At 35.2% G+C, this 13952-nt stretch overlaps 1 protein-coding gene and 1 pseudogene across 2 annotated transcripts; both read right to left on the bottom strand.

Moving 5' to 3' along the window:
- Positions 1–3055: 3055 nt before the first annotated feature.
- On the bottom strand, positions 3056–8623 carry LOC148851989 (caffeic acid 3-O-methyltransferase-like). Of its 2 annotated transcripts, XM_088946284.1 has the most exons (5): positions 8344–8440; positions 7595–8211; positions 4031–4341; positions 3707–3771; positions 3056–3471 (listed from the first exon to the last, which is right to left on the bottom strand). In XM_088946284.1, the coding sequence occupies exons 2-5, from the start codon at positions 8017–8019 to the stop codon at positions 3172–3174; spliced, it is 1101 nt and encodes a 366-aa protein (XP_088802410.1). In that variant the 5' UTR covers positions 8020–8211; positions 8344–8440; the 3' UTR covers positions 3056–3171. The 2 variants fall into 2 exon arrangements, with proteins under 2 accessions (XP_088802410.1, XP_088802409.1); XM_088946283.1 differs by having other exon boundaries at positions 7595–8623.
- On the bottom strand, positions 8528–12462 carry LOC148851988 (caffeic acid 3-O-methyltransferase 1 pseudogene; annotated as a pseudogene).
- Positions 12463–13952: the final 1490 nt, after the last annotated feature.

The following is a 13952-nucleotide window of genomic DNA, read 5'->3' as shown; positions in this document are numbered from 1 at the left end:
ACCACAGCCTGACTGCGACTAAGTAACAAGCCCGTAGGACAGCTCGCTACGTCATAGTTCGCTACAGGGGGAGCTCACTATAATGCGAGCTCAAGGACCCCCGATGTACTAAAAGGGAATAATCCAAGACAAGTCTATCCCAGCTCACGAGCTAGGGTAACAAGCTCGCTTCAATACTTAGGTAGAAAAACTGCCCCAAAGGCAACATTAAGAGGAATCACCTCGAAGTACCCCTAGGAGCTCGCTATAAGGTAGCTTGTGACTTAGAGACGCGATGTTTTCAGGAAGCTTCTATCTGACAAGACCGTACCCATCAGACTATGCCACGTCTCCTGGCTGATGGTGCAGTCCCTGTCAATTCGATAGACTGCACCCACATCTCTCGACAGATGGTGGCATGCCTGTCCTCCTGAACGTCACTCATCCGATTGGGTAGTACCCTACAATGGTTACCTGTGCAGCCTTGGCAGATAATGGCTACAACAGAGACCCAGTGGCAGTTACTCCCGATTTGACAAGAACACCCATATTTAAGAGCCCCTTAGTCGAAGGGGAGAAGGTATCTTGCACCTTATATCCTGAATCTTATCTTACTTGAATTTTCTCTCGAGCACTCAGTGATCTAGCGTGACCTACACTCTTAGCCCTATTTACACTCTTCACTATTTTCTCCAGCATTCTAACTTAAGCATCGGAGTATTCCCACTAGGCAAATCCCTCGGGAATCCTTCACCGTCTTCTTCTCAGGTACCGTCCGTTGCCAGCTAGGAGCCAGTCAGCAACCAGCTAGGAGTGCCCGGATTGCGCAGAATTAGGATGCATTTTTGGGAATGGTATGTTATCATGAGAATAGGTAAATTAATAATTTTCCCTATTTTATTTTGACTAAAAAGAAAGACATATGCGTGAATAGGTGAACATGCCTCGCCCAAAATAGCTATTCAAAGTTACCCCCTTTGAATATGTGGACAGGTCCCATCCACACCCCAATTTTTCATCAACAGCAAAATCTCGTGGTTAGGGACCGTTCACACTTGATTTTTTATCCGCTACTTCACACTTTTCCTGAAAGGCTACCCTATTGTCTATTTCACATTTTAATATTTTTATCAATAAAATATTAATTACTTTACTTAATTTTATATTTTAATAATTTTAATGTTTTATCAATAAAATTATATTTTAAATATTTAAAATATATTTTAAAATTTTTTAATTATTTTACTATTACTTTTTATAAAAAAAGTTAATATTTATTGGTTAATATTAATTCATTGATGCATTTTTCAATATATTTATCATATAAAATACAAAAAATTAGATATTTATGATTAACTGTGTAGATAAAGGTTTTCGAACTGTCGTTGACCTGGACGGTCAGACCGTTCAGCCCAAAAACCGTCTAGGCAAGTGATTCTATTTTACCCCAAACCTGATTTTTGGCCAAAAACCGTTGAAAAAGTCAACAACCCATTGAACAGAACGGTCAAACCATCGAGCTACCCCATTGCCCCAAGCACATGGGTGTGTTCTGGCCCAAGCGGTTGCCTCTCAAGATGGCACACAGGTGCCCTCATCATCATCTTACAAGAGACCCCTCACATCGGCACCCAGTCGCCTCACATCATGATCGTCCCCCTTTAGCACGTAAGTGGCAGCTCCCATGGACCAGACAGAGCCAACCAAGTGCCCCGGCCATGCAACCTGAGGTCATGCTCCAGTGCTACTGACCTTGGTGGAGCCATCTCATCGAGCAACTCCTAGCGTTGCAGCACACAAATGCTTGTCCTGGCCTACCTTGGCTTGAACACCGCACGGGTTTCTTCCACCGTAGAACTACCCCATGACAATAAGTCACATCAAAGCATTCTTATATGGGCATTAATTGACAATTCTTGTTTTGAACTTTGTCCCAAACTTTTATAGAAGAGAGATAGATTGAAGACTGTTTCTGCTCATATGATAAACTGTAAAGCAAAATATTTTGGAACTTGCTCAAATTGGTGGAGGTTCTCCACCAAGCTGGCTGGATTCATTTGTATCTATATACGTAACTTTAAGAAAGATATTTCACATCTAACCTGCCAGTGGAAATCAGATTTTGGTAGATATCAGGAACATGTGTAACATTCTTCAAAATTAATTTGCAACTAGTATTGTATACATACATACATACATACATACATATTTACACATATATATAAATTTTTATTATATGTTTATATATATTTTTATAATAAATATTATAAAATTAAAAAAAACTAAAAAACTGACAAACTGAACCGTTGATTAATTGAACTAATCAACCAGTTATTTGACTGATTTCAATTCGGTTCCAATTACCATTATTCCGGAAACCAATACTACCAGTTCAATTCACAAAAAAAACCCACAGTTCGACTACCCAGACCGTGAACACCCGTAAGTGTGGGACACGTCTAGTGGGGAGCCCATCGACCTTGTATAAAATGTCTGGATCTGGATTAGCCTCGTCTTCACCCATGTCAACTTTAACCTCAATAGTCAAAACATGGTGGACTGCTCCTTTTCTGTGGGCTGAAATTTGCACCATGAACATATGAATGAATAAAAAATGGATTGTCTTTTAAATAAAAAACATATTTTCAATGTTATATGTAATGTTTAAATTACATGACGAAAAATTATATATTGTTTTAAAAAAACATCATAATACTTTAATATATAATGTTCACTATTAAATTTTTTTTAACGTACAATTAAATTTAAAACATAATAATTTAGAAATATTTATCTTTTCTCAAATTTTCATCTGTTGGTATTTATTTGAACGAGATGAACGGTCAAATTGAACATGGGGACAGATCGACCCATGAGGCCATGACCCATTGACCAAACGTTTATCCCGTTTAAGTGCCACAACATTTTTTGGCCCTTTTGGTCTTATTGGGTCTTTGGGGGAACTGATCAACCCAAGCCCAATCTCCATCATAAAATTCTCTCTCTCTCTCTAAAACCATGAAATTATTCCCATATTCAATAGGAAAAGACTTGAAACAAGTTCTGCACAAGGATATAATCCCATCATCCATTGATATTATTATTATTTTTTTTTGAAGCCACCAATAAAATCATTATTAAGATCAAGCAACCATTAAGCTAAGAACCACAAAGAGTTCCAAAACTAATACATCATTTGTGGAATTCCATGACCCAACTGTGATATGCAGAACAAATAATCTGAACACTGCTAAATCCTGAGCTCATTGCCATGGCCTCAAACTGTTTGACTGTTCTTTCTTTTCCTCCTGGACTTTGTGTTAACATGATCAAATCATGTTCACTGACGATTTTTGTGATGGGATTAGTCGCCTCAAGGGTCTTCGGAAGAATTGATTCCACTACAATCACTTTTCCCGAGTTGGGTAGAGCTTTCCAACAGTTCTTCAGAAGTTTCAAGCAATGGTCGTCACTCCAATCATGAAGTATCCACTGCAAGAAAAAAAATAAAAGAACCATGAAAGACATGTTTAATTGAATTCCTGAAATGAGATATATACAAAAGAAAACTAAGGAACTTGATTCAACTTTTGACATTTATTTAGAATTTGGGTTGGGTTGGGTTGACTTCATGAATGAGAGAAACTAGTCTGCACCCTTTACAGCCCCACTGTGCTAAATTATAAAAAAGAAACTCTTTTTTATAAAAAAAAATCAAATAAATCACCTTCATAAAAATGGCTTCTCCTTTTGGAACACATTCAAACATATCTCCTCCAATATGCTCCACACCTGCTCATAAGCAGTTAAATAGTGTAATTTAGATGAAATAAAGGTTTAATCCCCACAGTGCTTAATAATACTCTTAGATTATAATTTTTCTTTTTATTAAGTTTCAAGAATTGAGTCAGGACATGTAAGATAATGGTATTTACCTTCAAAAGTAGCCAAATGTCATAACGCATAGTATTTAGTGTATTGGGTATAGGATACGTTTAACCTTAGATGAAAATCAAATCAATTCAAGTAAAAGAAAGTGAAATGCTTTTACCAGGATAAGATGGTGCATCTGCTATGACATGGGGTAAATCAAAATTAATGCCCTTAATTTGAGGATACTTGGATGTGATCATGTTAATTGTTACTCCAATTCCACCTCCCACATCAACTATCTCTTTGAGGCCCTCAAATCCCTTGTATGTCTCAAGAATTTTCTTCATGGTCATTATGGTATGATTTGACATTGCTTTATTGAAGACCTTGTTAAATCTAGCATCTACCCCAGGATATTTAAATGCATGCATCCCATGGACCTTGTTGAAAGGAATTCCACCTTCAAGAACCGCATCTTTCAAGCAATGCCTGCAACCAAATTGATGATTAGATTTTGCTTTTGCTTGAGTTTAATGAATTTAGAACTATGGTTGCATTTGGATTAGAGCAAATTTGGAATTGGATGAAGGATTGGATTTGTCAATTCTCTATTTGAATTCCTCCCCAATCCAATTGCAGTCCAAGTAACTACCACAAAAAGGGCAGGGTGGCAATCAAGCCAGAATTGGACTCAAAACATCGGAATCCAATCTGATTATTGAAAACTGAAATCCAAACTCGATTTAAAATACAAGAAGATTCAGGGAGTTCAGGTGGGATTTAAATCCTATCGAATTAGATTTAATTCAAATATACTTTATATTTTAAAGAAGGGAAACTTGCAGTACCCTATACTTTGGGCCTAGTCTCACTTTGGTCCTCAGATTTCAAAATATGCCAATTCAGTACCTAAACTTCCAAAACATGCCAGGTTAGTCTTTACCATTAGCAATCCGTTAGTTATCTCTATCACTTGATGACATGTATGACTTAAAACTTTTAAAAATGTCAAAATTATCCTTAAATACTAATCATCATCTTTTTCCTCAAAAATCAAGATTGAACCAAAGCAATAGATTGGTTTTTGACAAATTTCTTTTCTCTATTGGCTTCTACGAGATTTGGGCATTTGGATGATTGATAAATAAAATTAGATGACACCCAAAGGGCATTTGCATCCTTTCACATGCTACCTAACAGCAGTTAATGGTTTTGTACTAAATTGACACATTTTGAAAGTTTAGGTACTGGATTGGTACGTTTTGATGTTTGGTGACCAAAATAATGACCCAAAATATAGAGTATTAATATACAATTTTCCCTTTAAAGAAGGGTTATTATCTAAAATTTATCCTAACATTTTTGCATCTTTCTTAAACTCACCATTCAACTTGGTTTTATTTTAGATTGCATCCAATCTAAACATAGTCCATTGACACTTCTACATTTATCATTTGTCAATGGATTGGATATTAATTTAACCGACTAGGGGTGCAAAAGGATTGGTTCGAATCTGAATCATATCCAATAATTGTAGGCTTGATCCAATATGATCCGAAGATCCGATAGGATCTTATAAAAATTTATTCAAATTCGAATCTGATAAGAATATCAGATATCCGAATATGATCCAATTCGACTTAATTTAAAAAATAATTTATTAAAAGAAAATTAAAATATGACCATTTAAATAAAAACAAAAAAATGCATTTTTCAACTATTTTCATCAAATATAAACGTTTTTATAAAAATAAATAAATAATATAAAAAATTACAAAATTGAAATTATATATATAATTGGATTTTTAATCAGATCGTATTATTCAATCCAAAAAGCTGAAATGGGATATCCAAATCCCACAAAATAGGATTGTACTTCGGATCATATTGGATCATGATCCGATACATTTGCACCCTTAAACCCGACCCAATGCAATGTAAATCCATTATGATGGACCAGGTCCAATCCAATTCAATAAGTACTTTGGACAATTAAGTTTGAATTGATCAAATTCAATATTGTCTTATTCGACTCTCCAACTTAAAAATTGGTGTTTATTAGGGGTGAGCATTCGGTTTATTCGATTAAAAACTGAACCAAATAAATCAAATTTTAAGAACCAAACTTATAAAATATAAACCGAATTGAAACCGAATTATTAAAAAACCAAAGAATCTGAAGCTGAATTTTTTGTTCAGTTTTCGGTTATTTCGTTTAAAACCAAATTTTATTAATATTATACTAATACATATTATACATTACATATTAAAATATATATGTATATGTATATTATAATATATGTATATGTTAATGTATATTATATATATTAATATTATATAACATATATTATATTATATATATAATAAATTTTGGTTAATTCGGTTAATCGAATTTCTAATCTTGAAAACCAAAACTGAAACTGAAATTTTTTAAAACCAAATTAACCGAACCAAACAAACCAAAACACAATTTTTATTCGATTTTTCAATTTTAACCAAACAAATGGTCACCCCTATTTAGACTGCTCTAGCCCAAACCTAGTTAATCGGAATGATGTCAAGACTTCTAAGAGTCCATCGACATTCCAAAGAAAGACTCTTTGAAATTAATACTTTGGAAAGGGTTTATATGGTCAATCATGTTTGAGGCAGATTTATGTCTTATGAACCAAAAGCGAGTGAGGCAGATTTATGAATTAAAAAGTAGGGAAATTGTCTAAGGCCATGTTTGAGAGTGCTTAAAAGTAAATGTTTATCCAAAATAAGTGCTTAATTGGGCCATTAGCACTTATTGGTATTTGAGAAATAAGCTGGAAATAAGTGCTTATTTTTGAAGCCCAAATTTCTAGCTTTTTTTAAGTGTTTATACAATAAGTACTTATTTAATTTTTTTCTTCCAAAATTATGCTTAATTGAATTTTATTCATAAAAGTACTTTCTTAAAAGTGCTTATGTAAAAGTACTTTTCTGAAAGCACTTTTGTAATAAAAGTACATTTACAAAAGTTCTTTATAAAAGTAATTTTGTAAAAGTGCTTTCGTGAAGGTACTTTTATAAAAGTGCTTTTGTAAAAAGCAATTTAGTAAAAATGCTTTCATTAAAGTGTTTTTATAAAAGTATTTAAAGAAAAGTGCTTTTGATAAAAATAATTTAATAAAAGTGCTTTCAAATGGTATATTTTGAAAAATTGAAAGAAAATAAAGAACAAAATAGTCACAAATGCTTATTTAAGTATTTATCAGAGAAAAATACTACCAAATGCCCAATATAAAATAATTGATTGTTTTAAAAAATAAGCACTTGAAAAAATTGGATGCCAAAGGCAAATAAATGCTTACTGGAATAAGCACTTGTTTTTAAGCATCCATTCCATAATCACTTATTTTTAATTTAAGCACTCTCAAACATAACTTACCCAGCATGACTTTTTGGTACTTATTTTAAAATCACAATGACTTTTCAAAATGTTCCGGAAATCTAAATAAGATTTTGTTTTCAAAAAGTGTACGTTAAGTTTTAGTAAATTACAACTAGTACTGACTACCGACCCAATAAATATGGATTATTTAAGTGTGAGATCTGTGAACGCATTTAAGCAGCTCTACGATTGGGATCTAACCACACAAAGCATAAATTAAGCTGAACCGAGGATAATCTCAAAAAGATAAAGCTCAACTACTGAGAATTAAACACCACAGGCACAGTATTGTTATTTGCTTAGAAAGGAAAAGAAGATTATTACCAACTGTCCATGAAAACTTTGTCCTGAAGTAAAAGCAGGAAAGACCCAAACGAGATGCCATCCTGGTTCGCAGTGAGGAATTTGCAGACAGGCGCCAAGCCATAAACCATTTCGACATGGTCATCATCGTCCCGTTCGACAATAGAAGATTTGAGAATAGAGTGGGCAGCAAGGAGACGCAAGATGCGGTCGAGCATGGCCGGGGCATCTGGGTGTTGGGTGGGCAAATGGGACGCGATCTCCGAAGGTGAGAGGAAGGTGCCAGGGCCGGCCCTGGATATGATCTCCAGCACGTCGAGCTCCAAAGCAGCTTTTAAGACCATGGGAAGCACCGAAGCGCTCGACAGTTGCAAGGCCAAGAGGCAGTTTTCTTCATCTTCTTTCTCTTCACTGAACGATTTTCCGAGACCACTGACGGAAGACATGTTGCTAGCCGTGAGGCTGGGGGTTGCAGGCTTTCTGAAATGTAGCTACAGACAAAGATCCTTCTACCTCTCCTCCACATTTGCTCCTTTTAAAATGGAGGAAATGGTATGCCACGTCTACACTTTTTCTAAGGGAAATTAACTGGGAATTTTTCCTTTTTTGGGAGTCCAGTGCCACTTTGCTCATCAAATCTTAAAATAGAATTTAATTTTTCTATCAAATAAACTTTCTAATATAATAAATGGAGCATTGAATTCCTAAATTCTCTTGCAATTAATGACATTTGAACTATACTCGATTAAGCAAAAATAGCGAATTTATACCTTGGTTATTCCCTAGATGACCTCTCAGCCCTTTTTGACAATATAACATGACAATCTATGTAGGATGATTTGGAGTTGGATGGTTGGGCTAACCGTCTCAACTTTCAATTGTTTTCTTCTTTAAATGGATTGTAACTCCTAAATTGGGTATTATAATAATTAATAATTACGACTAAATCCTTTTTCATGTCCTAAACTGAGACATCACAGAATCTAATCATAATGAAAAATTAAAAAGAAAAGAATTTTGTTTCTCTAAAGGGTCCCAACTATGAGAAGACATTTCGCTCACATCAGATTGGAATCTAATAGACCTTCTCAACCCTGTATTGCCAATGACAACAATCCACCGGATAAAAACCCCTCCATCATGTGAGGAGCCCCTCACTGATACGTGGCACTCAGGAATACCACATGAAGCCAGAAACCACAGCACAGCAGAATACAAGGAGTGGCAGCCTCAGGTTCCACGGAAGAACTAATGGTGGCCAATGGTAGAGTGGCCTCACCAAGCACCCCAATCGTGACCAGAAGACTACAAAATCCCTTAGATTCAAAGCCAACTTTGCAGACCAGACAACAACCCCTTTGATTCAATCTTCTTTACTCGCGAATATAGAAAGGATACAAGAAAAACTTTACCAAATTCATTTTCAAACAAAACCCAAAATTACAATCTGTTTCACAGCCGTAAAAGCATCGATTTCTGGATGATTAGAACAACATTCATGTTGTGTTTCTCGACAGTAACAACATTCATGACAAAAACAGAAAGGCAAGAGTACGAAGGACCTTCTTGAATGGAGACAAGAGAAAGAGAGAACAGTGCCTTTAGGCTTTATGGCTGCTTTTCCCGTTCCATGTTATGTTTTGTTTTGTAGCGAAATGACCAAAAAAGCCCTTGTGATCGTACGTATTCATAACCGAGTTGAGCACATATCGAGAATTGAGCGGATGAAAATTCAAAATTCCTTATCTTTAGAAGCGAAAAACATCACTTCGGAAAAAAAAAAGAAAGAAAGTTTCCGATGAAAAATTCCATCCAAAAACAAAAGAATTCTCTAAACACAATCCTACTATTTCAATCATGATGTTTTTAACTTATTTCAATCACCTTTCACTATTAGCGGTGTAAAGTGGGCCATGTCGGGCCGATAAGGGAGGAGTGGAGTCGGGAATATTTTTATGAGGGGGTCAAAACTTATGAATAGGCTATAGGGAGCTAACCATTGGATGAAAAGTGAGCGGAGAGAACAAATTTATATATAAAAATGCTTTGAGTGTGCAAATTTCTGGACCATAGGGAGAGCCATGGCTCTCATGGGTCCCCCCTAGCTTCGCCCCTACGGCAAGGCATGGCCTGCACGCGGCCTATGCAAAGTGTGGACCATGTCGTGCTAGCTTGCAAGCTGTCACAGGCTGTGCTGCCCTCCTCGGTGAAAAGTTTGGAGGTCAGCCTAACACGACCCATGGCCCAAGCTCATGCAGGCTCGTGCCATGGGCTTGGGCCATAGGGCTGGTCTTGGGCGTGGGCCAAACTGGGATATACTAGTTTTTTTTTTGTTTTTTTTTTTGAAAATTTGATTTCTTTTATAAGTAAAAGTGTAAAACTAAAATATTTAACTTTCCTTTGAGCTTTAGGAACTATTTGAAAAATTAAGAAATGATAAATGATAAATCTAACACATAAATGAAAAAAAAATATACTTAACCAAAAAAGAATGATGGAATGACAAATTAGAAGAAAAATAAGAGTTTTATTTCATTTAAATTTGAACTATACAAATTACAAAGCATACAATGGTTGGATATTTGGATGAATGAAATATGAAAATGGAATAAAATTAATAAAATATAAAAAATACAATATAATTACAAATTGAAAATACAAAATTACATTGTTGAAAAAATAGCAAATAAATTAAATAAAATTAAAACAAAATTTACAATAATTTTAAAAAAATAAAATTGTTCGATCCGATCCAATTTAATTGGATAAATGTATATTTTATTATTTATTATTTTACAAGGTTTCTAAAACCAACTTAGAGAACGAATCGGTTAGGGATCCGGTTCCCGGGTCGAACAGTCGGCCTGCTCTAACGAAAAAGTAAAAAAATAAAAACGATTAAAACCATTGAACGGTTTGAACGATTCAAACGGTGCAAACGCTCGGGTCAATGGTTTGCTGACCAAATCAACATTTTTTGTCCAAAATCGGTTTTGGCGAATGATCGGTTCCTGGTTTTTTCGATTCGACCGTCCAATTCGGTTTTGAAAGCCATGGAAAAAGTAATAACATTTAATTGGATATATGTATATTTTATTATTTATTATTTTACAAGGTTTTTAAAACTAACCTGGAGAATGAACCAGCCATGGGTCCGGTTACCGAGTCAAAAGGTCAACCAATTTTGGTAGAAAAAATAAAAAAATAAAAAATGATCAACATTTTTTGGCCAAAATCTAGTTTTGGTGAAAAACAGAACCGGTCACCTGACCGGTTCCCGGTTTTTCTAGTCCGACCGTCCGGTTTAGTCCAATTTTAAAAACCATGTTATTTAACATAAATAAATAGTAGTGATGTCAGATTGTCAATAACTTCATAAAACCATATTAGACATATTAATAATATTTTTATTAATTAATAAGTTTTAAATATTATTTTTATTAATATTATTAATCATTGTTAATTATTAGTAATTAGTAACAATATTATTAATTGTTATCAAATATTATAAATATTATTATTAATATTGTTAATTATTATTAACATTATTTTATTAATTATTAATTATTAATATTAACAATTATTTTTTAATTATTATTACTAATTTTAGTTAATATTAATATCATTATTTGTTATTAAATATTATTAATATTTTTATTAATTATTAATTTTTTGTAATTTGTTAATGTTTTTCTATTATATATATTACTAAAAAAATAAATATTGTATTTTAATGATTAATGGCATAGATAATCTCACATGTTGTAGTTGAGATGCATGGAATCAAACACAAGATGTGGACAAAAATGTGCCACACCTTGCAGAACGCCCATTAAGCTGTGGTATGGATCAATGCACACATTTTTGTCCATGGTGCAGAACAACTATCCTATTGGGGTGTGGTGTGGTCCTGTGGTGTGGATGCTAACACACCACCCAATTTCTCATTTACGTTACAGAACACTCCCTAAGTATATGTTTGGTTTCATTTACGTTTATGGACGGAACTACATAGGTGCCTCGTTAGCAAATGCCTCATTAATTGCATTTGTGTGTATTGAAGTTTGCAAAAGCAAACTTTGGTTTCTATGCGCTTCTCCTATTTCAGGAAGCTTCATTTTAGAGTTTCTTGAAACAGATAGGCGTTTATTGGCATTTTGTTGATGTAGTGCCTAATGGCGCTTATGTGTCATAAACACCCTCATTAATTGCTTTTCCCGGTTTTGTAGTCACACAAGTATAAAATGTTTATTCAATAAATGTAAACGGAACCAAACACCCTGTAAGAGAATTGTTGAATTAGTGTGATCGATGAGAATGGTGGAGGATAGGGTTATTTATAAGAATTAAAAATAATTTAATTGCCCAAAATACTCTAAAACTAGCTGTTTTTTAGTTGTTGGGATGGATATTTTGGTCATTGTAAAGTTATTTATAACTTTACCTAAAATGCCTCCTAAACTAATTGTTATATAGTTGTTGGTAGGGCATTTGTCATGATTTATTAGCAGCAGAGGTAGAAGAGAAATTCCATTCGGATTGCGAGTGAGAAATTTACAGAGAGGAGCCAAGCCATAACGCCTTTCAACTTGGTCATTGTCCCGTTTGACGGGAGAGCATTTAAGAACAGAGTAGCTCGTCAGTAGAGACAAGACACGATCGAGCATGGTAGCTGCATCTGGGTTTTCAGTGCGCAGGTGAAAGGCGATCTCTGAAGCCGAGAGGTGGGCATCAGGGCCAGCTCTAGATATGATCTCAAACACGTCTAGCTCCGTAGCCACTTTCAGAGCCATAGGAAACACTACAGCAGTTGCCAATTGCATGGCCACCAACATACAGTTCTCTTCATTTGAGGGTTCAAAGTGATTACTGCCACTGGTTAGAGCCATATTCACTATATATTGGAACAGGAAATAGTTAAAAGTGAGAGCTATCTTCTCCCTTTTAGCTGGGAGCCTCAGAGGTTATGAAATATATAGAGGCTCCATGATACTAATGAAGTGTACGTATACGTATGGTCTGATTTGCTTGATTTTATGACAAACAATAGGCTGCTAGTATCTGATTAAAAGTTCAAATGCTAATAACATTAGTTGGGTGACATGGATAAGAGAGGAGAACTGAATAATAAAGTGGGAGAAGAGAAAGATTTACAGGGAGAACATCTGTCACATTAGATGAAGTGTCTGTTTATATTGGTGGGGCCACAACAAATAAATTTAAGGCCACGATTCTTGGTTTTAGCCCTGTGCAAGGACCCCTTGTATTGGCATGCAGCTCACACTTTATGACCTCGTCAGCAATTATGAAATGCGGGTGTATTGGCATGTGAGACACTTTATGACCTCAGTCAAGTCTCACAACTCAACTTCTACAGCAGGATCCCAATGGAGTAGGTACAAGAGGCATCCTTGGCCTGAGTCCGGCCAAAGACCAAAAAGCAAGCCGGTTTGACACCTTGAGATCCGTGTTGAGCCTCAGCCCTAGGACTTCAAGGCTCTGAACCTGGAGTCATATGATGGGTTGGATTAACTCCTCGATCACATGGAGAGCTTCCAAACCATTATGTTCCAACCACATTCTATCAAATAACTCAGGTGTGGTACTCGGGTTTGGCACCGGGCTCAATTTATGGATCTCCTGGCCATCCATTATTTTTCCAGTAGCTGATGTCATCCGAAGACCACATCAAGTCTCATGACGGTTTACCAGCTTTTTGACAAGGACATCCAAGAGTAATTGTGGAGGTTTAATCTGGAGTCCCTATAGGTCTAGAACCTTGACCCGACTATATAGGTGACTACAAAAATCCATGGCATCGAAGACCCTAACCTGAGGTTTTCGTTGGCGAAGAAACCTCTAGATAACATGAAAGGTTTCCTTGTCGGAGCTTATAAATAAATGAATGTTGAGGAATTATCCATGTGCAAAGTGAATCAAGCAAAATTATTATTTTATCATTATCTCCATAATTGTAGGAGAGATATTTCTAATCTAATTAGTTGTATATATCTTATTTCTTTCTTTTTTTTATTCTAATTTAGGTCGCTGACCTTGTTTCCTGATGGTATCCCTAACTCCATTATAAATAGGTTGTAACCTACTGAATTCAACATTAAGAAATATTATTTTCTCCATTTATCTTCTTTCTTTTTTTGTATCAAGGATGATGACCAAGGTGAGGTAGCCACAAAAGAGGCTGCCATGATAACATGTCATCCATGCGTTTTAGGTCACTTGGCCGATGCTCCAGGACTCCCCCTGATAAAGCACAAAAATTATACTCCACTAAATGCGATGAGGGGTGAGATCCTGTTGCTGATGAAGTCTGTTAACTACTTGAAGTGGCCATCTCTCCTAAAGCAAAAACAACAAACAA

This window comes from Nelumbo lutea, chromosome 5, assembly GCF_056320005.1.
Source record: "Nelumbo lutea isolate HS-2025 chromosome 5, American lotus-T2T, whole genome shotgun sequence".
Lineage (NCBI taxonomy): Eukaryota > Viridiplantae > Streptophyta > Magnoliopsida > Proteales > Nelumbonaceae > Nelumbo > Nelumbo lutea.
The sequence above is the reverse complement of the archived record's forward strand: the minus strand, read 5'-3'. Positions and strand labels throughout refer to the sequence as shown.